This window comes from Peromyscus californicus, unplaced genomic scaffold (assembly GCF_007827085.1).
Source record: "Peromyscus californicus insignis strain IS unplaced genomic scaffold, ASM782708v3 Scaffold_4__1_contigs__length_199733344, whole genome shotgun sequence".
In the NCBI taxonomy this organism is placed as follows: domain Eukaryota; kingdom Metazoa; phylum Chordata; class Mammalia; order Rodentia; family Cricetidae; genus Peromyscus; species Peromyscus californicus.
The window spans coordinates 191,646,829-191,672,135 of record NW_026294562.1 but is presented as its reverse complement, the minus strand read 5'-3'; the positions used below and the strand labels follow the sequence as shown (position 1 = coordinate 191,672,135).

Sequence of the window (25,307 nt, the reverse complement as noted above, 5' to 3'; positions counted from 1 at the left end):
TCTGGAATAAGGAACCAAAAATGCATGCTAGCATGGTAGGCTGCTTGTAGTTAAGTTTGGGAACCCAGAGAAAGAGAAGGCCAGAGCAAACTGAATTGTAAGTCTACCTGCATCAGCAAGCTCTGAGTTTGATTTAGGACCCTCTGCTGGTTTGAATGAGAATGCTGCCCCCCGCCACACACACACACACACACACACACACACACACACACACACACACACACACACACACACACACTCTCATGTATTTGTATGTTTGGTCCACACTAGGCTGAACAATTTTGGAAGAATAGGAGATATGGCCTTGTTGGAGAAAGTTTGTCACTGAAGGTGGGCTTTGGGGTTTGAAAAGCTTGCACCATTCCCAATTAGCTCTCTCTCTGTCTTGTGCCTATGGATCAGATGGAAGATTTCAATGACTACTCCAGCTTCAGGCCTGTCTGCCTGCTGCCATGTTCCCTGCCATAATGATCATAAACTCTAACCCTCTGAAAACCTGAACCCCCAAGTTAAATACTTTCTGTTATTGATGCCTTGATCATGGTGTCTTGCCATGCAATTGAAAAGTAACTAAGACAGACCCTATGTGAAAGAAAGAACATCTTTGTGCTTCTACCCACATGGATACATGTACATGTTCCCTCCAAACATAGGCCTGTACAGAGGTAAACCTCTGTACACACATTAATAAACACTATGCCTATACATACATATGAAAAGAAAAAATGAAAGGGTCAGGATGACTTGTCACCTTCTGATTCGTATTATCAGTGAACACATGGCCATCTATGCTGGATGGCAGATACCCATTGTGGGGTATGCAGAATCAGAACGGCCAGATCTACCTCTCCAAATTTAACTTTGTGGTCCTTAACAACTGTGTGCTGTCAGCCAGTATGCACCTCTTGTGACCACACCCTGCCCTTGCCTGTGAAGCCAAGGTAGGTAGAGCAATCTCATAGATATGATGCATCTCTCTCCCATTCTGCACATCCTGGTCCTGCCTGGGCCTCTTTTTCCTGTACCCCTGAATAAAGTTGTCAATTTTACCAATCAGCTACACTAAAACTACCAACAATGATGGATTTAAGTTGTCTCAAGTACTGGGAGCCCCACAGCTCTCTGTATCTGAACCCTAGTCAATTGTGGAAAACAAGAATCTGCTGAAAAAAATCCCTGTGGCATGATTGGTAACAAAACTATGCATCAGTGAAATGGGTACTGACAGACACTGAAGAATTGCTCATCCAATTCCTCACTGGAAAAGATAACACTACAAAGTATTTACATGGCCCTTAGTGGTGGCACTTCCCATGAATACGATGATGTGTGTGTGGTGGCCTGTCCCATCCATCACATGCTTCTTCAAAAATTAGTCAATCAAAAATGGGGGAAAGATCAGATTATGACTGCTCAGAGGGACTTTGTCTTCCACTGGAAGGTACTTGGTGTCATCAACGTTATATTCTTTAAAAGTCTATCAGATACTCAAATAAGAAGGCTAGGAAAACATTTCCCAAATAGAATAATTTCTGAATATTTGTACTTCATAGCCAGTAAATCTAAAAGATTGAAGAAGAAGGCAAGTGGAGTGCATGTCAGAATTTATCAATGAAGATCAGTGATTTCATTAGAGAGAACCTCAGCAATTTCACAGCTGTTCTAATATTGGAAACATAATCAGTCTTTCCTCATGAATTCCTTCAGTGAAATTAACTTGTTCTGAAATTGACAAAAATATCATGGGCACTGTACCTGCTTGTTTGCATTATTATTCTTAACTAATTCTGGCCCACTGTAGGTCCTGAAGACTTCACTGCCTTGGTGCTTGATGATGATCACACAGAAAATGATGTTGGGATTTAGCTCAGTATCAGTAATCTGTGTGTGTGTGTGTGTGTGTGTGTGTGTGTGTGTGTGTGTGTGTGTGTGTATGTGTGTGTGTGTGTGTTCTTCTCTGTGTGACTATATGTTCTTTGTGTTACATATCTGTGTTTAGTCTGTGTATGTCCCTATTTCTGTGTCTATTTATGTATTTTGTGTGTGATACTGTATGTTATCTGCATAAGTTTGTATCTGTGCAAGAATGCATATGTGAGTGTATTTATGTGTGTGTTTAAGACTTGTTGTCTCTATGTGTCCCTGTATGTGTATTTGTGTATGAGCAACTGTCTGTCTATATGTGTTTGTGTGTAATTACTTATGAATGATTGTGTGTCTGTATATAGGAGTGTGTCTGAGTATGTATGACAGTGTGTGTATGCCTGCCTGTGTGTCTGTGCGTGTGAATCTATTTATGTTTGGTATATATGTGTTTGGTGTGTGTGTGTGTGTGTGTGTGTGTGTGTGTGTGTGTGTATGTTTGTTTCTTCTGAAAGAACTAAAATCTTAGAAATGGGATAATCATTTTGTTATTGTTCTTTCATTAACTTTTTGCTTCTGGGCACATTTAACAAACTTGCATTTTGAGGTAGGGATTAAAGAAAATAAGTTGAAATCAGAACAGATTTTTTGACTTAATTACAGGCACACTGCACTGTACAATGCTCCCAGTCTTTCAGATGAACTCCTTTCTGAAGAAGACCCACTTCATTAATCCTGTTGGAGAAGTAGTGACTATGACTGGAAAGAAATACTGAAGGCAGATTATGACATTTTCCAGATTTGGAATTTCCCACATGGTCTTGGACTTAAATGGAAAATAGGAAAGTTTCACCAATGTCTTCCACATGGTCAACATCTCTATTTATATAAAGACATTGTAGTGTGTCACAAGAAGTGGACAGGTGAGTTTGACCTAATGGTCCTGATTTACATTATACAGCTGTAATCCTGGTCAAGTGGGGCCATTTGTGCTTCCTAACTCACTGAACTGAAGCAGATTATTAAGTAATAATCAATTTCTACTCTCTTAGAAATTTCACAGTAGAAATCATACCTGTAAAATGTATTTGCATAAATGCAACATTTCATTTGCCGATCTCTGGAAAATTAGTTCTTTTTTATTTTCTCTTTTTAATAGGAATTTTTATTTATTATTTGAAGATTCCAGGCATGTATACAGCAATATTCTCTTGGTACCATTCTGATTACTGCACAGTGGTTTTCTTCTCTACTGCTGAATCTCTGACCCTGATGTTGGAGAAAAGAGAAAGCATGCAGGTCATTAAGTTATATTATAAAATGTTGTTCAAGTATTTTACCAGGAGGTCATAATTGTAATTATCTAAATATACATTAACATTTTCATGGTCCACTTTAGATATTTTATGAAGTATAATTTTGTGACCCGTCCCGTGGGCCAGGTTATTGGGTGAGACCCGAGGAGGCACCTCCTGAAAGATCAATGGGGGCGAGAGAGAAAGGAGACCAGGCGCATAAAGGAAGACAAAGTCAGTCTGAGTCACGTCAAGGTCTCGTTTATTGCAAGGGGAGTCAGGCTTATATATGCTAGGAGCTAGGAGAAGTAGATAGGGGTATGGAAAGTTACTAGGAGGAAGTTAGGGTAAGGTAGGGTTCAGGAAAAGGTCTCTTTGTTCCAGGGCCTGATCAACGGACCATACAGCAAACCATCATGTTTCAGGGAGTTGATCAAAAGGTACATACTGTGGTTTTGTTGAAAAATGGTTGCTATTGAAACTGTTAACGGAAGGTTAGGTACACAGCTTTTTCCCATGAGAATTGGTTAGGCTACTTGGCTCCTGACAATTCCCCCTTCTTTCTATAAAATGGCCAAAGCAGGCTTTGGTCATAAATCGAGAGGGCCCCTGTCTTAGGCCATATGGGGTGCATCCTGTGTCTGGCAACGTGCCATGTTGAGCCAGTCTCTGGCGACCTCTGTACGTTGTGCTCCCAGCACAGGCCCCATACTATTCCCGTCATTGAGTACCCACTAGCTTTTAGTTGTAGGGGTTTTTTAGGTTCATAGGCCGCTGAACCTGAGCCTTTCACCTGTTTCGATAGTTTCCTCTCAAGTTTCTATCCGATGGTAGTGTACTGAAACAGTTTTTGATAGGGCCGAATCGATCTGATTTTTTGATGAATTGTGTTAGTCGTTGAAAAGCCCAAGGACCAAAGGTGAGGAGGAGAAGGAAAATGATCAAGGGGGCCAGGAGGGTGGGAATCAGAGTAGAAAGCCAAGGTGACCCCTTTAGCCAACCCCCAAACTAATTGTTTTGATTTTCAAAATCATGTTTTCTTTGTGCCAATCTTTCTCTTAGTTTATCCATTGATTCTCTGACTACCCCAGTGTGATCAGCATAAAAGCAGCATTCTTCCTTCAAGGCTGCACACAATCCTCCCTCCTTTAAAAGTAGTAAATCCAGACCGCTTCTGTTTTGTAACACAACCTCAGAGAGTGAGGTTAAAGATTTCTCCAGAGCAGAAATGGATCTTTCTATGGCCTCTAGGTCAGTAGTCATAGCCATTTGTAACTGCACAAGGTGGTGGTTCTGCACGAGGGCAGTAGTTCCTGTACCAATTCCTGCAGCGATGCCCCTAATACCTAACAATAGGGCAATAGTCATAGACACAGGTTCTCGAGTGTATCTGCCTCTCTGCTCAAAGAATTCCATCACTGAGCTTTCTTGATGATAAGTGACACGAAACTGGACCATCACACAAAATTCATGGGAATCATCAAATATCTGAGCAGATATGCAAGGGGTCAATCCTGTGTTACAGGCCCAGTAGGACCCATTGGGTGCTTCGAGATAATAGCTCCCTTTATAGGGTGTCAGAGTTTGTTTACAGAGGTGACTATGGGTCGATGGAATTTTGCCCAAACAAGAACCTCATCCGGAGACTTCAGGGAGTGTTAGCTTATGTGGCTTAGTCTGACACCTGTTGCTCGGGGAAGTGAGGTTATTGGCAGTAGACTGAAAGGCGATTCCTTCATAATAAGGGGGACTGGAGGTAAGGCAGAGCCAGCAACCCAAGGTTTGGTTTGGATTTGTGGCATTTAGGGCCAGAATAGCTCCCTGGACCAAATTAAACAATCTATCTCCTGTTCCCCCAAAGGGAGTAAGGAGAGTTCTGTTACTGCAGTCTACGATGGTAGTCACGGTGCTTGTATGGTAGGGAAAGGGATGAGGATGAGGTGAGGGGGGAGGAGGTGATGGCACCTTTTCATGATTGGAGGGAACTTTTTGGTCAGAGAGAACTACGTTGGGTCCTACCGACTTTGGGTACAGGTTTTCTATTGTTAGCAAGATCTTGAAAATGACTCCTTTATCTGTGCCATCAAGATACCAGTGGAGTCCCCATGTTTTTCCTGAGGGCCACTCTCGATTCTCCCTACCCTGAGGGGTGAAGGTTATGTTTAAAGGTAATGATAGCCCGGGATTATGTGCTGTCCCAGTATAGGAGCTAAAGCAAAAATGTCTATTCGTGCTAGGCTTACTATATCCCCTTGTAACTGAAATAAGGTCCCAAGATGAAGTTGGTTCCCAGTAAGCTGCCCCTGTAGTTTTACAACCCCATCGAACACAAAAGAAGGTCTCGAATCCCCCACATCTGGCAGCCGTGGCTCGGCTTCTACCGTCCTTAGGGCAGACATAAAAGTCAGATTGTGCTAACCTACAACGAGCTGTAGGACTAACACAGCCTAGGGCAGTCATCACAGCAGGGTTATTATCATGGGACTGCGAGGAAATTGATGGCAGTTTGGAATCGTTTGACCTCCTGTACCATTTAACTGGTGTTGGCCAATAGTAGGTATATCCCAAGAATCCAATCCTGCAGCCAGCTGACAGAAGTCAGGAGTGAGTGATGGCCACCAGGAATAGGGAGCATGGTTTGCAGTAACCCTCCAGACCTCCTCCCCTGTTACTGTGAAAATTCGCCAGGTAAGCTTTTTAATAGCATGGGGGCTTTCCTTGGAGATGCAGGAGAGGGGAAGGGGGAAGAGTAGTAAGCAAGTGATGAAGTAGGGGTTGGTTTTCTGAGGCCCGCGACGAACAGGTCCTGCCATTGAGATGTCCATGGCTCCCTTTATTTTCCAAGTCAGAGGCATTTCTGAAAGAAAATGAGAGAATTTTTGTCTCAGGGTTGTGTCCTGGACATAACAGTTATTTTTTCCTTAGTCTAGGGAGGCAATCTGTGCAGAGTAAGGCTTAATCAATCTTTCTGGTAGCCAACGAGCCCCATTTTCCTTGGAGTCATAAATACATGCAGACCCCTTTCCCCAGATTATAACTGGATCAGGACCGCCCCATTTTCCGGTTATTGGATCTTTCCAAAGGGCCTGCACATATCCTTGTTTGGTTTCTGGGTGCCAGTGTCGCTCAGTCGCAGATTTTCTGAAAACATCCAATGTCAGAAAATTTAATACGAATAGGGCGTGAGAAAGCAGAACTTTGTGGTTTCCCTTAAGGGGAAATAGTGTCTCTTGTGAGCTAAGTTTATTAAGAGTGTTTTTTAAAGTTTGGTGAGCTCTCTCCTTGATACCCTGGCCTTGAGGGTTATAGGATATTCCAGTGATGTGTTTAATTCCTAATTGTAAACAAAATTGTCTAAATTTGCTACTAGTATATCCCAGACCATTATCAGTTTTTATACATTTCGGCTGACCCAACACTGTAAAGACATGTAACATATGATAACATCTTTGGTGGCTTCTCCACTATGAGCGGAGGCACAAATAAATCCACTGAAGGTATCTACAGTAACATGTATAAACTTTAATTTGCCAAAAGAAGGAACATGGGTGACATCCATCTGCCATATTTGTCCAGGTATAAGTCCTCTGGGGTGTACTCCATAATGAGGTTCGGGTAAGAGCATCAGGCAATTTTTACAGCTTTTTACAATTTCTCTGGCCTGTTCTCTAGTAATTGAGAACCTTAGTCTCAGAGTTTGAGCATTGAGGTGATGAAGGCAGTGTGCCTCATGAGCGGCTGCTACCTGATCATGTTCCAAGTGAGAAATCAAGATAGAACGTGTAGCAGAATGGGCAAGTTCATTCCCCTGAGCTAGGGGTCCAGGTAGGCATGTGTGGGCACGAATATGGCCAACATAAAAGGGTAGCGACCTTTGTCGGATTAATTTTTGTAATTCAGAAAACATTTGGAAGGTGGGAGTAATGGGTTGGATTATTGGGACCATTTCCAAAGCCTGTAAAGCCCCTACCACATATCTACTGTCTGAATACAAATTAAAGGAGCAATCTTCAAAATTTTTAAAGACAGCAAGGACAGCATATAGCTCCACCAGCTGAGCTGACTTGAAAGGGGTTGTCATAACATTCTTTTGACCATTGAGGACATAAGCAGCTTTACCATTACTTGACCCATCTATGAAAAGCACAGGGGAGTCCGGGATGGGCTCCATTCGAGTATTTTTAAGAAAAACAAAAGAAGTGAGGGAGAAAAATTGTAGGAGTTTGTTACTGGGCATCTGTGTGTCAAGTTTTCCTTCATAGGTGCAGACAAGGATGGCCCAGTCAGGACTACGGGTGCATAACCATTCAAGTTGCTCTTTATCATATGGCATAACAATAATATCAGGGTCACGCCCAAAGTATCGAGTGGAGGCTTTTATTCCTAACATTATCGCTTGGCAAACCAGGGAAGGGTAGGTGGGAAGGATTTTTCTTTTAGTAACAGGAAGATGTACCCACAGTAAGGGTAAGGGCTCTTGCCAAAGCAGGCCTGTAGGGGCAAAATCTGTAGAAAAAATGATCAAATACAATGGGAGGGTCGGGTCAAAATATCCCATGTGTTGTTGAGTGATGGGCGTTTCAACCTTTTGTAATACCCTCTCTGCCTCCACCATAAGGTATCTAGGGGATTGAGGGTTGGAATCTCCTTTGAGGATATCCTCAAGGGGGCGTACTTCTCCCTTGGTTATTTTTAAATAGGGTCGAAGCCAATTGATATCCCCTAAAAGCTTTTGAAAATCATTGAGACAACGAAGTGTATCTTTTCTAATCTGGATTTTTTTGTGTATAGAGGAGGTCCGGGTGTAACTCGAACCCTAAAAACAGGAAGGGGTATTGGGTTTGTATCTTCTCTGGAGCTATATGAAATCCTCGGTCCTGAAGTGTGATAATTATCTTTTGAGCTACATTTTGTGTTTTTTCTTCAGATTCCCCTGCTGTTAACAAATCATCCATATAATGTATAATATAAACTTCGGGGTACTGGACCCTCACTGGATCTATAGACTGAGCTACATACTTTTGACATAGCATAGGGGAATTGGCCATTCCTTGGGAGTCATTGCTAGGAGCTGGGGAGCTTGGAGTCTCTGCTATAGTAAGCTTTTTATCAAATAATGTAAATGCCATATTCATCAGATCTTTGACAGGTTTGAGGACCATTATCTATTAAATGTATCTGAGCCAAACAAATCTAGGCCCAATCTTGAAAATATCTCTAAGTTTGGTAACAATAACCAGGCCAATTTGTTCTCTTATAGATGTATTAGTCAAATATACCTCTCAGTTTTTTTTATTTAAATAGAACAGTTTATGTTTTAAACTAGTATCTGAATAGCCAGATGACTAGTATTAACTTGTATTCCTTAACATAAAGGACATGCAAACTCAGACATTCAAAACCAAACATACATGTGGCCACATTTTTCATTCATACCTGTAGAGTAGACAGACATTTTTACAACTATGACCCTTTGGAGTCTCAATGTAACAGCAGAATAGCAAGACAAAGAAATCTGAAATATGTTTCATTTTTTTATATATCTCAAGTCATTTTTTAAATCATTATTTAAGCCTTTTTATTCTCAGACCTTTATACCTTGCTTTTACGTATTCTAATAACTTGCATTTTACATATTTTTTAAAACATTTTTTTTATCTTAACCAACAATAATTTGAAACCAGTTCTCTTAAATGATGGCAAGTATTTGTAACCCATTGAACTCAAATGACCAAAACCCATGTAAATTTTTATTTTTCCTGTGGAAACAAAAGCATAATTTTCCCAGTATCTTGAACCAATAATTTAACATTTCTTTTTAAGCAATATCAGGACAGAGAAGGGTTAACAAGAGAAGCTGCTGGCCGGCAGAAGAGACCTTGAAGTTATCACAGTAAAGGAAGGGAGGGTGAGCAGTGGGCATAGAGTGTGTCCTTGGCTGCCAGTGTTCCTGAAAAAAAAGTTTTTGTTAACTCCTCTGACTAAAGTCAGATTCTCTGCTCAGTGTTCACACAGTTTTTTGTCAATTGCAGGCAGTCCCCATTACCCTGTCCAGAGCTCCTGTCTTTGCCCACCTGTACCGAGGGCACGCACCCCCACCCTCGTGAGATCAGCCAGCTGGCTGCAGTCCTGATAGCAAGAGAGCTAGGGAGGGAGGGAGGTGGCCTTTGCTATGCCTCTTTCTCCTCCTCTTCCTCTAGGAAAATAAGGGGGGTTAGTAAACAGAAACAAATAACATTTACACAGACAATCCAAGAACCAGAACATCAGCACTGAGACAACGGCCTCATTCATAGCCAGCAAGCCCCTCTTGCAGTATGCAAGCCCCATCTGGCAGGAGTTACCTGTTTATCTCAGTTCAGTCAGGGAGTGGGGGTGGGGGACACAGTTCCCTCTATTGTGGCTCACACATCCTTCCAGTGGGCTAGGCAAAGGTCTAGTGGAGAAGAAGGGAACTGTCCCATAGCGTCCGTCACAGTCAAGTCAACAATGAGAACAGTTAATACATTACACACAAGACCAAGGCACACAAAAAAACTTTGCCCCAACAAAACAACCAACAAAGCTCCAAGAACAATGACAGCCTGATGTGCTCTGGGGTGGGGTGGGGTGGGTAACCTTCCAGGCTCAATCATATCAAAAACAATCCAGAGTTGAGGATCTCTGTCCTTAATCAAACAGACATCAGGGGCTTCCACATCCCTGTCAGTCAGACATGCACCTTTTTTTTTTCTTGGAAGAGAAGGAGAGAGTAAAGTAACAATGATCACAACAAAACATACAAAAAAAAAAAAAAACACAAAATGGCTCTGACAATTTCCCAGGACAAAATACAAAGTGGCACTTCCTCCCACCATGGGGGAAGATACCCAAAGATGGTCCTAAACCAAATCGTCACCTCTGAGGTGGCCTTAGGGCTCTGGGACGTCTCCCTTCGCCGCCAGGTTCACTGTCCGGACACATCTGCCCCAGTGAGAGCCTGCAAAGTACAAATCGATCGACCGATACAAAACAAAAGTAACAAGACAGAGAGACACAGACAAGACAGAGAGTGCTCTTACCAGTAGATGTCAATAAACTTCTGGACCCTTGGGTGTCAGGCAGGGGGAGTTTTGAGAGAAAATCTTCTGCAAGGGCTAGTAAATGTGAAACGCGCCCATCTCCCTCTGCTTCCTTTAGAACAACTCTAATCACACCATAAAAACTAAAAAAGGCGTCGGGGACATTTTCCCATCTCTGATTAATTTGTTAATATCTTTTCCAACCTTGTTCCAAGTCAAAGGGTGAATTCCTGGTCCATTATTCACTAACCAGGGACATTTCTCTTCCACATATTGGAAGAATTTTATCAAATCCTTTTTCTTAACTCTTATTCCTCTCTCCCTAAGATTACCTTTCATCTCCTTGAGAAAAACAGCCTCTTTAGATACATTTTTGCCCATGATCGATGGGACAACACACTTACCTCAAGACTCTCCCACGTTGCACGAGTGATGCGGTCCAGGCGTCTCTACCCTGATCCTCTCCGGGGCCCCTTCTGTTATCTGTCGTCCGGCACGTCACCGTGCCTCGAGCCCCACGTTCGGGCGCCACTTGACCCGTCCCGCGGGCCAGGTTATTGGGTGAGACCCGAGGAGGTACCTCCTGAAAGATCAATGGGGGCGAGAGAGAAAGGAGACCAGGCGCATAAAGGAAGACAAAGTCAGTCTGAGTCACGTCAAGGTCTCGTTTATTGCAAGGGGAGTCAGGCTTATATATGCTAGGAGCTAGGAGAAGTAGATAGGGGTATGGAAAGTTACTAGGAGGAAGTTAGGGTAAGGTAGGGTTCAGGAAAAGGTCTCTTTGTTCCAGGGCCTGATCAACGGACCATACAGCAAACCATCATGTTTCAGGGAGTTGATCAAAAGGTACATACTGTGGTTTTGTTGAAAAATGGTTGCTATTGAAACTGTTAACGGAAGGTTAGGTACACAGCTTTTTCCCATGAGAATCGGTTAGGCTACTTGGCTCCTGACAATTTTGGATTTTTTTTCTTTTTTATGTGCACGGATGATTTGCCTGCATGTGTGTCTGTGCACCACATGACTGCCTGACAACTGTGAATATCAGAAGAGGGATTCTCGTCCCTTGGAAAAGGAGACAGCTTTGACTCATTCTGGAGGTGCTGTGAATGAAACCTGCATCCTCTTCAAGAGCATCAAATGCTACTGACCACTGAGTCTTCACTCCAACCCACAACCCCATCCCATAGCACAATTGTTCAGTAGATGAATGTTCTTTTGTCCCCTTCCTTCTTGCACAGCTCCTTTAAACAAATCATAAGTTGTTAAGATTCTTTATCTGAGTGAAGAGGTACTGGTAGTAATATACAATTGCCTTTCAGGAGTGCTGCAAATGAAATACTGGGTTTGTGTCTCCTTGGGAATTCTAAGGTATATTTCTAATGTGTCTGGTTTTATAATATTCGCTCAATACTGCCTTGACTTCCAGGCTGTGTGTTGAAATTGAAAGGCTTTAGCATCAATAAAACCTTAAGTTTAATCTGATGTGCTAGCTCAGGTTACTCAGATAGAGTAAAACCAATTGTGATTGTCATGTTCTCAGAGTGATAAGGAGAATCATTCTCAGAGAACAGGGCTCATGGGCAGAAATTTAGCTACTGACCTACAAATGCACTTCAGAGGAGAGAAGTAAATCTCAAGTCTGCCCAAACAGGCCCCATTTCAACATTACAAAATCATCAACTGGGAGGAAATGGAGGACTGAAAAACCCATCTATGCCCTACTCCCAGGTATGCCTATTTCAATGCAGAAGCAAAAGACATGTGAGGATGTCAATATGGCATGACTCAAAATGTCACAGCCCTGTATCTAGGTGAGTAAACTCAATGACATACTAAACAAAGAATTCAAAGAATGGTTATGAGAATGTACCATACAATAAAAGAGTCACCAATCACTTCCTGGGGGAATTCAGGGAAATTCCAAACATGTGCATATCTTAAGGAACACAATTATGATGTGACAGAAATTCAATAAAGATAACTAAACCATAAAAGTTGTAGTGGTGATACATACCTTTAATCCTGGCTTATTGTTTTTTTATTTTGATTTTCATCTTTGAGGCTTTGTAATTTTTTTTATTTCTTCCCTTATTTTGTTTTTTTTTTTTTTAAAGAGAGAGAAAAACATAATGTTTAGTGCATAAGGAGTTGTGGACTATTTGGAGTGTTTGGAAGGATATAAAATTTATCAAAATATACAGTATGACAAATATTTCAATAAAAGGTACTAAGAAAAAATAAGTTCAAGTCATTAAAGAAAGAAATTGAAGATTTCAGAAGATGGAAATATGTCTCATGCTCATGGATTGGTTGGAAACATGATCATCTGTGGTGGTATTTTACTTGTACTGAAATGTGATTTTAATTGTATGTTAATAAATAAAGTTGTCTGGGGGTCAGAGCTATTAGAGCCATAGCAAGTGCGTGGCGGTGGTGGCGCACGCCTTTAAGGACCTGGAGGGCGGTACATTCAGGCAGTGACGAGGCAGTCACATGTTTGGGTTTACAACCAATGAGAAGGCAGAACAGGAAGACTTCAAAGACATACACACAGGAAGTAGGTCTTTTTCGGAGAGCTCTCTTGGCTGAAGAGGATCCCTGAATCAGGAAGGGTGAGGCTCTTAGCTCTGACCTCTTGCCTTTCTTCTCTGAAATGGCTCTGTGTTTCTTATTTAATAAGACCGTTGGTTACATCTACAATCATCCTCATGAAAGCAAACAACAGATTCCAATTCCCATCAAAATCTCAACATAATTCTTCATGTTTTTTTGCTTCTGATATTTCAAAACAGTGTTTCTCTTTGTAGCCCTGGTTATCCTGGAACTCACTTTGTAGACCAGGTTAGCCCTTAATTCAGAGATCTGTCTGGCTCCACTTCCAGAGTGCTGGGATTAAAGGCATGTACCACCACAGCCAGGCATCTTCATAGTTCTCTTTTTTTAATAAATATTTTTATTTTATAATTAATATAATTTTACATATCAGCTTTGGATTCCCCTATCCTCCCTCTTCCCGCCCCCAGCATTCCCCCCCAATACACTCCCCATTCCCACCTCCTCCAATGTTGACTCCTGGGGAGTCAACCCAGCCCGGTAGATTCAGTTGAGGCAGGTCCAGTCCCCTCCTCCCTGCACCAAGGCTGAGCAAAGTTTCTCAGCCTAGGCCCTTGGTTCCAAAAAGCCAGTTAATGCACCATGAACATGTCCTGGTCCTACTGCCTGTTGTCCTCCTAAACAGTTCAAGCTCATCAACTGTCTCACTTATCTAGAGGGCCTGATCCAGTTACATGGGGGCTACTCAGCTATTGGTTCACAGTTCATGTGCTTCCACTAGTTTGGCTATTTGTTCCTGTTCTTTTTCCAAGCATGGTCTCAATATCTCTTGCTCATATAATCCCTCCTCTCTCTTGCCGATTGGACTCCTGGAGCCCTACCTGGGGCCTGGCCGTGGATTTCTGCATCTGCTTCCACCAGTCACTGGATGATAGGTCTATCATGACAGTTAGGGTGTTCTGCCATCAGATCACCAGACTGGTCAGCTCAGGCACTCTCTCAACCATTGCCAGTAGTCTATTGTGGAGGTATCTTTGTGGATTTCTGGGGACCTCTCTAGCACTCTGCTTCTTCCTATTCCCATGGGGTCTTCATTTATCATCTCTTTCTTTGTTTTCCCACTCTGTTCCTGATCCAGCTGGGACCTCCCACTCCCCTAAGCTCTCTTTCCCCCGACCCTTGCCCTCTATTAACCCCCCTAACCCTCAGTTTGCTCATGTAGATCTCATCTATTTCTCTGTTGTTGAGTGTTCCCTGTGTCTTTCTTAGGGTGCTCTTTATTAGGTAACCTCCCTGGAGTAGTGAGCTTCAGTATGGTTGTCCTTTGCTTTACATCTAGTATCCACTTATGAGTGAGTACATACCATGTTTGTCTTTCGGAGTCAGGGTTACCTCACTCAGGATGATATTTTCTAGTTACATCCTATTGCCTGCAAGCCTCATGATGTCATTGTTTTTCTCTGCTGAGTAGTACTCCATTGTGTATATGTACCACATTTTATTTATCCATTTTTCGGTTGAAGGGCATCTAGGTTGTTTCCAGGTTCTGGCTATTACAAACAATGCTGCTATGAACATAGCTGAGCATGTGTCTTTGTGGTATGATTGAGCATTCCTTGGGTACATGCCCAAGAGTGGTTTAGCTGGGTCTTGATGGAGGTTGATTCCCAATTTTCTAAGAAAGCGCCGTATTGATTTCCAAAGTGGCAGTACAAGTTTGCACTCCCACCAACAGTGGAGAAGTGTTCCCCTTGCTCCACATCCTCTCCAACATAAGCTGTCTTCAGTGTTTTTGATTTTAGCCATTCTGACAGGTGTAAGATAGTATCTCAGAGTCATTTTAATTTGCATTTCCCTGAAGATTAAGGATGTTGAGCACTTCCTTAAATGTCTTTAAGCCATTTGAGCTTCTTCTACTGAGAATTCTCTGTTTAGCTCTATAGCCCATTTTTTAATTGGACTGTTGGGTATTTTGGTGTCTAATTTCTTGAGTTCTTTATATATTCTGGATATCAGCCCTCTGTCAGATGTGGAGTTGGTGAAGATCTTTTCCCATTCTGTAGGCTGTCACTTTGTCTTATTGACCATGTCCTTTGCCCTACAAAATTTCAGTTTCAAGAGGTCCCATTTATTGATTGTTTCAGTGTCTGTGCTACTGGTGTTATATTTAGGAAGTGATCTCCGGTGCCAATGTGTTCAAGACTACTTCCTACTTTCTCTTCTATCAGGTTTAGAGTTATTGGATTTATGTTGAGGTCTTTGATCCACTTGGACTTAAATTTTGTGCACGGTGACAGATATGGGTCTATTTTCAGTTTTCTACATGTTGACATCCAGTTATGCCAGCACTATTTGTTGAAGATGCTTTCTGTTTTCCATTGTACAATTTTGGCTTCTTTTTCAAAAATTAGGTGTTCATACACGTGTGGATTAATATCACAGTCTTCAATTCAATTCCATTGGTCCACATGTCAGTTTTTATGCCAGTACCAAGCTGTTTTTATTACTGTAGCTCTATAGTAGAGCTTGAAGTTAGGGATCGTGATACCTCCAGAGGTTGGTTTATTATACAGGATTCTTTTGGTTATCCTGGTTTTTTTTTTTCCATATGAAGTTGGGTATTGTTCTTTCCAGGTCTGTGAAGAATTGTGTTTGGACTTTGATGGGGATTGCATTGAATCTGTAGATTGTTTTTGGTAAGATTGCCATTTTTACTATGTTAATCCTGCCTATCCATGAGTATGGGAGATCTTTCCATTTTCTGACATCTTCTTCAATTTCTTTCTTCAGAGACTTAAAGTTATTTTCATACAGGTCCTTCACTTGCTTATTTAGAGTTACCCCAAGGTATTTTATATCATTTGTGGCTATTGTAAAGGGTGATGTTTCTCTGATTTCATTCTCAGCCCGTTTGTCATTTATATATAGGAGGGCTACTGATTTTTTTGAGTTAATCTTGTATCCTGCTATGTTATTGAAGGTGATTATAAGCTGTATGAGTTCCTTGGTCGAATTTTTGGGGTCACTTATGTATACTATCATGTCATTTGCAAATAGTGAAAGCTTGACTTCTTCCTTTCCAATTTATATCCCCTTGATCTCCCTATGTTGTCTTATTGCTCTGGCTAGAACTTAAAGTACTATATTGTATAAGTATGGGGAGAGCAAACAGCCTTGTCTTGTTCTTGATTTTAATGGAATCGTTTTGAGTTTCTCTCCATTTACTTTGATGTTGGCTGTTGGCTTGCTGTAAATTGCCTTTATTATGTTTAGGTATGTTCCTTGTACTCCTGATCTCTCCAAACCTTTATCATGAAGGGGTGTTGGATTTGGTCAAAGGCCTTTTCAGCATCTAGTAAAATGATCATGTGGTTTTTTTCTTTCAGTTTGTTTATATGGTGTATTACATTGACAGACTTTCATATGTTGAATCACACTTGCATCTCTGGGATGAAGCCTACTTGATCATGGTGGATAATTGTTTTGATGTGTTCTTGGAGTCTGTTTGCCAATATTTTATTGAGTATTTTTGCATCAATGTTCATGAGGGAGATCAGTTTGTAATTCTCTTTCTTTATCTCATCTTTGTGTGGTTTGGGTATCACGGTAACTGTAGCCTCATAGAGAGTTTCGCAGTGTTCCTTCTCTTTCTATTGTGTGGAGCAATTTGAGGACTATTGATATTAGCTCTGCTTTGAAATTCTGGTAGAATTCTGCACTGAAACCATCTGGTCCTGGGCTTTTTTTGTTTGGGAGACTTTTTATGACTGTTTCTATTCCCTTAGGGGTTATTGGTATATTTTAATAGTTTATCTGGTCTTGATTTAACTTAGATATGTGGTACTCATCCAGAAAATTATCTATTTCTTTTAGATTTTCCAGTTTTGTGGAGTAGAGGTTTTTGAAGTATGACCTGATGATTTTCTGGATTTCCTCATTGTTAGTTGTTATGTCTCCCTTTTCATTTCTGATTTTGCTAATTTGAATACGCTCTCTCTGCATTTTGGTTAATTTGGATAAGGGCTTGTCTATGTTGTTGATTTTCTCAAAGAACCAACTTTTTGTGTCATTGATTCTTTGTATTATTCTCTTTGTTTCTATTTTATTGATTTCAACTTTCAATTTGATTATTTCCTGGTGTCTATTCCTTCTGGGTGACTCTGCTTCTTCTTGTTCTAGAGCTTTCAGGTGTGCTGTTAAGTCACTAGTGTGAGATTTCTCCAACTTCTTTATGTGGGCATTTAGTGCTATGAATTTCCTCTTAGATTTGCTTTCATAGCATCCCCTAAGTTTGGGTATGTGGTGTCTTCATTTTCATTGATCTCTAGGAAGTATTTACTTTCTTTCTTCCTTGACCCATTGGTCATTCAGCTGATCATTATTGAGTTTCCTTGAGATTGTAGGCTTTCTGTAATTTTTGTTGTTGTTGAAATCTAACTTTAAACCATGGTGTTCTGATAGAACACAGGAGGTTATTCCAATTTTTTTAAATCTGTTGAGATTTGTTTTGTGGCTGAGTATGTGGTCGATTTTAGAGACGGTTCCATGGGGTGCTGAGAAGAAGGTATAGTCTTTTTCATTAGGATGGAATGTTCTGTAGATATCAGTTAAGTCCATTTGAGTCATAACATCAGTTAAGTCCCTTATTTCTCTGTTAAGTTTTGATTTAGCAGATCTTTCCTGTGGTGAGAGTGGGGTGTTGAAATCTCCCACTATTAATGTGTGGGATTTTATGTGTGATTTAAACTTCAGTAATGTTTCTTTTACATATGTGGGTGCCCTTGTGTTTGGGGCATAAATGTTCAGAATTGAAACTTCATCTTGGTGGATCTTTCCTGTGATGAGTATGTAATGTGTTTCTTGATCTCTTTTGATTGATTTTAGTTTGAAGTCTATTTTGCTGGATATTAGGATGGCTACACCTGCTTGCTTCTTAAGACCATTTGATTGGAAAGACTTTTCCCAGCCTTTTATTCTGAGGTAGTGTCTATATTTGAAATTGAAGTGTGGGCCGGTTGGTGGTGGTGCGCACCTTTAATCCCAGCACTAGGGAGGCAGTGCCAGGCTGATCTCTGTGAGTTCAAGGCCAGCTTGGGCTACAAAGTGAGTTCCAGGAAAGGTGCAAAGCTACACAGAGAAATTGAAGTGTGTTTCTTGTATGCAGCAGAAAGATGGGTCCTGCTTTCATATCCATTCTGTTAACCTGTGTCTTTTTATAGATGGATTAATTCCATTGATATTAAGGGATATTAATGACCAGTGATTTTCAGTTCCTGTTATCTTTTGTTGGTAGTGTGTGTGTACTTCTCTTCTTTGGGGTTTACTGTTGTGAGGTTATCTATTGCCTGTGTTTTCATGGGTGTATCTTACTTCCTTAGGTTGGAATTTTCTTTCTAGTGCTTTCTCTAGGGCTAGATTTGTGGATAGGTGTTGTTTAAATCTGGTTTTGTCTTGGAATGTCTTGTTCACTCCGTCTATGATGATTGAAAGTTTTGCTGAGTATATTAGTCTAGTCTGGCATCCATGGTCTCTTAGTGTCTGCATTACATCCGTCCAGGTCCTGCTGTCTTTCCAAGTCTCCATTGAGAAATCGGGTGTTATTCTGATGGGTTTGTCTTCATAAATCACTTGTCCTTTTTCCTTTGCTGCTCTTAATATGTTTTCTTTATTCTGTATGTTTAGTTGTTTAAATATTATGTGGCAAGGAGACTTTTTTGGGGGGGTCTAGTCTGTTTGGTGTTCTGTAGGATTCTTGTGTCTTCATAGGTATTTCCTTCTTTACGTTGGGAAAGTTTTCTTCTATGATCTTGTTGAATATATTTTTTGTGCCTTTGAGTTGGTATTTTTCTCCTTCCTCTATCCCTATTATTCTTAGGTTTGGTCTTTTCATGGTGTCCCAGATTTCTTGGACATTTTGTGTTATGACTTTTTTGGCTTTGGTATTGTCTTTAACCGACAAATCTATTTCCTCTATTGTATCCTCTACACCAGAGATTCTCTCTTCCATCTCTTGTATTCTGTTGGTTATGCTTGCATCTGTGTTTCCTGTTCATTTACTCAGATTATCTATTTCCATCATTCTCTCTGTTTGTGTCTTCTTCACTGTTTCTATTTCCCTTTTCAGGTCTTGAACTGTTTCCCTCACCTGTTCAATTGCTTTTTCATGATTTTCTTTAAGGGATTTATTGATTTCTTCCAATTTTTTTAATTTGTCTTTTCCTTTATTTCTTTATAGATTTCTTCCATTTTTTGTTTGTCTTTTTCTCAATTTCTTTATTGATTCCTTCCACTTTTTTTGTTTGTCTTTTTCTCAATTTCATTTTTTCTTGAAAGGCCTCTAGCATCTTCATGATGCTATTCTTTTTTTTTTTTTTTTTTTTTTTGGTTTTCGAGACAGGTTTTCTCTGTGTAGCTTTGAGCCTTTCCTGGAACTCACTTGGTAGCCCATGCTGGCCTTGAACTCACAGAGATCTGCCTGGCTCTGCCTCCCTAGTGCTGGGATTAAAGGCGTGCGCCACCACCACCTGGCCATGATGCTATTCTTAAGGTCGCTTTCTTCTGCTTCTTCTACCTTGTGATGTTCAGGTCTTGCTGTTGAAGGAGGGCTAGGTTCTGGTGATGCTGTTTTGCTCTTTATGTTGTTGTGTGTACTTCTGCCTTTAAGTCTGCTCATCTCCTCCTTTAATGGATATAAGAGGTGCCTGTGTCTGAGCGAGTTGCTGTTGGTCTACTCTGTGCTTGTGTCTGTGTCTCAGGGGGCTCATCTGGGTCCTATCTTAGCTCTTGGTCTAATTGGAGCAGTCAGATTCTGTGTCTCAGCGAGCTTCTCTTGGGTCAACCTAAGCTAGATGATTCTGTGACTTACTGGTCTGCTCTTGGTCTTATCAGGGTTCTTGGTCCAGTCAGAGTTGACAGATTCTGTGTTTCAGGAAGCCTCTCGTGGTCCAATGAGAGGTGGCAGATTCTACTTCTCAGAAAGCCACTCTTAGTCTAATTAGGGCTGGCAGATTCCCTGTCTCCTGAGGTTACTCTTGGTCCAATGACAGCTCTTTGTCCAATGAGAGCTCTCTCTAGTCCCCATGAGAGCTGGTGCTTTGTTTCCAAGCCTCAGGACGCGGCTGGGGTCTCAGGCAGATGGGTATGGGGTCCCTTCATAGTTCTTAAATGGACAATTTTCAGCTTCATATGGAAGCACAAAATCCAGGATAGCTAAAACAAACCTGAGTAATAAAAGAACCATGTGACGTTGCACTAAAAACTTGGACACACATAAGCGTCTACATTCACCCCTGAGTTTTCAACAGGAATTTTCTGTGTTTTCCATAAAAGCACCTTCAGTATGCTTCCTGGAAAACAAACTTGTTTCTAATTTAGTATAACCACAACATCAACATCTTACAGCACAGGATGGATTCAAAACTAGGCTATTAGCAATGGGCTGACTGACCACTGAATTTCGGAGACACCTATTTCCTTTCAAAATCCTGAGTTTCTGAAATGTCTTTCCTGAAGGGAATATTGCTAATAGTGCATTTCCAGACATTTGACAGGTAATAGTGAAGTTCTGTGAGGGAAGGCTAAAGAGGCTTTTTAGTGTTACTTCATTTGCAGAGTGATGGAAATGATTATTCAGCTTTCCAGTAAAGCTCTCCAGAGTGAGATACTGCCTCAAAAATTTAGACTATTTCAAATAAGTGTAGAACAGAACATACAGCTGGAACTTCGCTTTTACCTTTAACTAGAGCTACTGGCACTATTTTGCACTAGCTACTTGCACTAGTTACTTGACTGAGGCACCCAGCTGCTCCACCTTGTCTTCTGTTCCTTACCTGATTGATCTCTGAGTTATGAAGCTTATTGCATTTTTCACTTCTTGTTTCATTTCAGTTTGGGTTTTCCCCGGTGTTTCTAACTACGTATTGAATTCACTTTTCATATCCTACGGTGTCTTCACATCCTTCAGGCATTTGCTAGTGTTCTCTTGCCCACGAATCATTTTGTTCCTATTTTTGAGTTGCTTAACATGATTTACATGTTTTGATCATCTTGAACATGACTCTGCGTTTTGACTTCTGTGTATTGGATATCGTTTAACATTCTCTCCTTAGGGGATACAGATATAGTTTGTGCTTTGAGCCAAGGGCGTTTTATCTTAGCTTTAATTTGTTTGGGGAATGAGACTTGAGCATCAGAATTTAGGGTGTCGGTTGTCTTTTTTGTGTGTTTTAACCCAGGAGGCCGGTATCCCAAGATGAGAAGTTAGGCGAAATAACTTGTATCTGAAGGTTTCAAAACCCAGCGTTGGGGTCAGATACTGAGGCGGGGTGTGTGTGGCTGTGCAGAGCGGGTCCAGGGCAGCCTGACAGCTGGAGCTGTGTGGAAGGCGGCCTGAGACCGAGTGGGAGGGACGGGTCCCGGATGGGGAGGGGACACCTGCGTGATCAGAGTTGTGTAGGGGAAAAGTAACAGCGAGGCCGACTAGGTAAACTAAATAAGAAAAAGAATCGGCGGTAGGCTAGTTTAGAGGAAACGCGTAACCGGAAGCGGGAGTGTATTGGGCGGGGCCAGGAGGTGCGGCTCCAAGGAATGACGCTGAAGAACAGGAAATTCCACCATTCCCTGTTGGACTTGGGGAAGCTTCCTTTTCCGGAACTGGGTGAGGAAGACCCGGCGGGTATTAGGGGACCTGAAACTCCCCGGAGCCGCAGTCGCCGCGCCGGGGCGGCCTGGGAAAGTCACCAGTCAGCAGCGCAGTGGCGGGAACCGCAGCCCGGCGGCCCTGGAACCTCCCAGGTCAGAGGAGCTGCGGGGCTGGGACACGGGAGGGGAGGGACCGGGGGGTGCGAGCAGTTTCTCTGCTGTTCATAAGGAAGCCGGCTCCGAAATTCTGCTGTGGATGTCTTTCCGTTGTCGGTAAGTTTGAGATTCGATGAAGTGGGGTTTATCGTGATTTTTTTTCTTTGATCTTATGGTTGCCAGAATGTTTTCATGAAATAATCTCAGAGCATCTGCAATGCCTGTAGTATGCAAACGGGGTTCTCTTTGCTGCTGTAGCAGTTAGAAAGCTCGAGTTCAAATTCATCCATGCTTTCTTAACTCCTCTGGTCTACTACTTGCCTGTTCAAGAGTGGACTTTGCCCCTAGGACTACGCATCCCCAGAGAGCTTTGTAGATATTAGTCATATGAAGAACCTTTGTAGATTTGATTGAATCAGAAAATATACGTTATAAAGCACCACAGTTATGATTGTAAATATTAACATTTACTGAGCAAAGTTTTACTCCCTATTAATTTTTCACCTGAGATGTATGCACTCTGTAAGAAATGTCTTCATATGCTTAGTTGTTGATATTACACCTTAGGTCTGAATGATAAATGAGGACACGACTACTTTAAATGTGGTTGAGGAGGTTTATTGTAGGTATGAGGGAGAAAATAGCCAGAGGCATCTGGAAGGGCCCAGAATGAACTGGTCCATGAGAGGGGAGAGAAGAGGGGAGAGAGAAATGAAGAGAAGACGGGAGAGAGGTGGAGGCCAAGAGAGGAACCTGGAGCCTAGAGACCAAGAGAGCACCTGGCAAAAATGTCCGCTTGATATGTTAATGGGCAGTTCAGCCATTTGTCATGCGTTTTTTGATACCTAACAAGGTCCAGGCAAGCCCGGTATACATGCTATGAGAACATGTTACCAAGGCCACACTATTTTTATAGATAGAAACCTCATGGATTAAAATTAGAAAGCACCTTTTGAGTAATTATGATTACAATTCTACATCAGAAAAGTGCCTCCTTGGTTCAAGAAATGCAGTCTGCCCATGCGCATGTGTAAAAACTGTTGTTTTTCTTTTAGGGTTTGTTCCCATTCAGTGCTGTCACTGTGGGAGGAGTGGGAATGCCCAGACCCTGCTCTCAGGGCTTTTTGTGGACACCTCCTCTTTGAGAAGTGCAGCAGTCAGGACTCTGAGGGTCAGAGTAATTTTCTTGCAGTCTCCCTTGCTCATTCTCAGGGTTTTTGGACAGACCACTCTGCATGTGTGTGAGGTGTGTGTGAATGAAGTTTCACATCCCATAAAGTGAGATCCTCAGAGACAATGAGACATTTTTTTTGTGATATTTTCTCTCTTCCTGTTTATCCTTTGAAAGGTGTTTTCTTCTTTTGTTTTTGTTCCATGGAAAGTTCCAGGTGCTTTCTGAAGAATCCCTTTCCCATATGCAAGTCTCACATTGCTCAATAAGTCCTGCTCACCTGGGAATCAGAACAAAGAGCTCTGCATGGTGAAGAGAGAAGAGACAATATCAAAGGATCCAGGTATGCTAGATGGATTGAGGAAGGGGTGAGGTAGATGTCAAGTGACAGTTGATACAGGAAATTGGTTTTTGGCAGATTCTATTTCATTAATGATTATGGAAAATTTACTGAAAATAATCTTAGATGTGGTACTATGAATTTTCCATTGTTGACTATGTAGTAAGCAGCTATTTGTTCTCAGTTTTTGATCAGTTATGAGTCTCTGAAATATCTGTTACCCATTGAAACCAAAGTTTCTTTGACCCGGGCTGAAAGCAGCACCCTGGATATGGGAGTGGACTGAACCATTTAAAGGCAGGTTGAGTATTGTCCATGTAGCAAATATCAGTAATGACTCCCTGCCTAGGGTCTCTGACCTTCGTTATCATTGCTTTTCACCAGGTTCCCAGTCCATCCATGTATTTCCTTCTGTGGAGCTGGCCTCATATTGAACCAGAAAACCTTCTGGTACCTATAAAAGAATCTTGCCCCTATGACACCAGTGGGTATGCCTTGCCTGACAGATTGGGATTATTGCAATTGCATGCAGGATCCTAATATGGGTATGTCCATTGATACCGGGCCAAGGCTAAATAGCAGGGTTTTTTTTTGGTTTGTCGAGACAGGGTTTCTCTGTGTAGCTTTGCGCCTTTCCTGGAACTTGCTTTGGAGACCAGGCTGGCCTCAAACTCACAGAGATCCGCCTGCCTCTGCCTCCCGAGTGCTGGGATTAAAGGCGTGCGCCACCACCACCCGGCCTAAATAGCAGTTTTTAACAATATGAATGCTATGGCCAGGGAGTCCAAGATATCTGTAGACAGTGTGAGTGGTCTGATCTGAGCTTTCTCAAGACAGTCCACTTGCTTTCTGATGCTCCTATATTGTCCTCTAAATTTTTCTATCTTTCTTGAGTTGTGAACACACTGATGCATTGTGTTGAGTTAGTCTTGATTCATGTGGAATAATACCACTTGTTCTTCTTTTGTACTGTTTGGTTTAGCTTTGTGTCTCTTTATCTTTATTATGCTGAGGTATGTTCCTTCTGTTCTCACATCTTAAGAGCTTTTATACTGAGCAAATGTCATATTGTACTACAGGGCTTTCATGTATCTATTGATGTAGTCATTTATTTTCTCTTGCTGAGTCCACATATTTAGTGTTACATTGATTAGTTTGTAGGTATTGCATTCTTGGTGTCAACTCAGCTTTCCTTCTATTTCTTTGTTACTTAGAGAGATTGTCTGTGTCTGTTTCCTTCCTAGCAAGTAGTCTGTGATTTTCCTTTGTACATAATTGTTTGGGCTCATCTACTTTGGGTGTCAAGGTAAAGCCAGCTGTTTATCATGACTTTGTAGCATTCATTTTCTTTGTGTTTTATTTAACTATTCTCCTTTTGACATTAGTATAAGGTTTGTCTAGAAGAAAGGAGAATTTTGTGCTGAATCTGTCCAGTCTTCAGACAGTGTTAAAGGAAACTTGCTGCTCAGTTTCAGCTCTGCTTAATATGTGTTTTAGTTTTATTAAATAAAGGGGGTTGATTATTCACTTCTTTCTAGGAACTCATCATTTCTTCTTCAGTTCTGATTTACTTGTATATGACTTTCCACACCACTCCATAAGGTCACACTGGCATTAATGTCATACATTTCAGCTCCAGTTCTAATACTTAAGGATTCACTTTTTTAGCTTTGATTAGGTAAAACAAGTCTGGCATGTTGAACATCTTTCTACATACTATTTCAGATTGACTTGTTCTCTTGCTTGTAAGCCCCCAGACACATAATTATGGACAAATGTCTTTCATAACCAGTTCCTCTTGCTGCCAAACATTTCTCAATGTTTCTTTGTTACCCCACTTCTGTGTGATTGTCTTTCATGAGCTGGCACTCACCCTGAAACTCTAAGAAGGTTTCCTCCATGCTCCTTGAATTCTGTTTCACTATTCATTGGTTTAAGTCTCCACAGTAGCTAATTAGGGAACAATAAACCAAGTTCTAGAGAGGTGGCTCAACTGTTAAGGGTACTTGTCGCTCTTGCAGCTTCCATGTTCAGTTCCAGGAACCTTCCTTGATTCTTAACACCCTTCTGGAACTCAGGTTCCAGAGGATCTATTGCCCTCTTCTGGCTGCTGCAGGCTTTGCAAGCATGAGGTGCTCAGACCTACCTGTAGGCAAAGACACCCATCCAAATAATATAAATAAACCTTTTAAAAAAAAAAGAAAACATAAAAGATCTGGAAGTAT

The 25,307-nt window shown here is 41.5% G+C and overlaps 2 protein-coding genes across 2 annotated transcripts in view; one reads left to right on the top strand and one right to left on the bottom strand.

Annotated features, from left to right (window-relative positions):
• Positions 1-25,307, bottom strand: part of LOC128125424 (zinc finger protein 420-like) — a 337,518-nt gene that overhangs the window by 141,171 nt on the left and 171,040 nt on the right. The gene's annotated exons all lie outside the window — the stretch shown is intronic.
• Positions 21,368-25,307, top strand: part of LOC128125431 (zinc finger protein 420-like) — a 28,420-nt gene continuing 24,480 nt past the window's right edge. The window contains exons 1-2 of the mRNA XM_052762859.1: positions 21,368-21,568; positions 22,954-23,085. Of these exons, the coding sequence (XP_052618819.1) occupies positions 23,049-23,085 (37 nt within the window). The 5' untranslated portion in view covers positions 21,368-21,568; positions 22,954-23,048. The remainder of the gene's footprint in view (positions 21,569-22,953; positions 23,086-25,307) is intronic.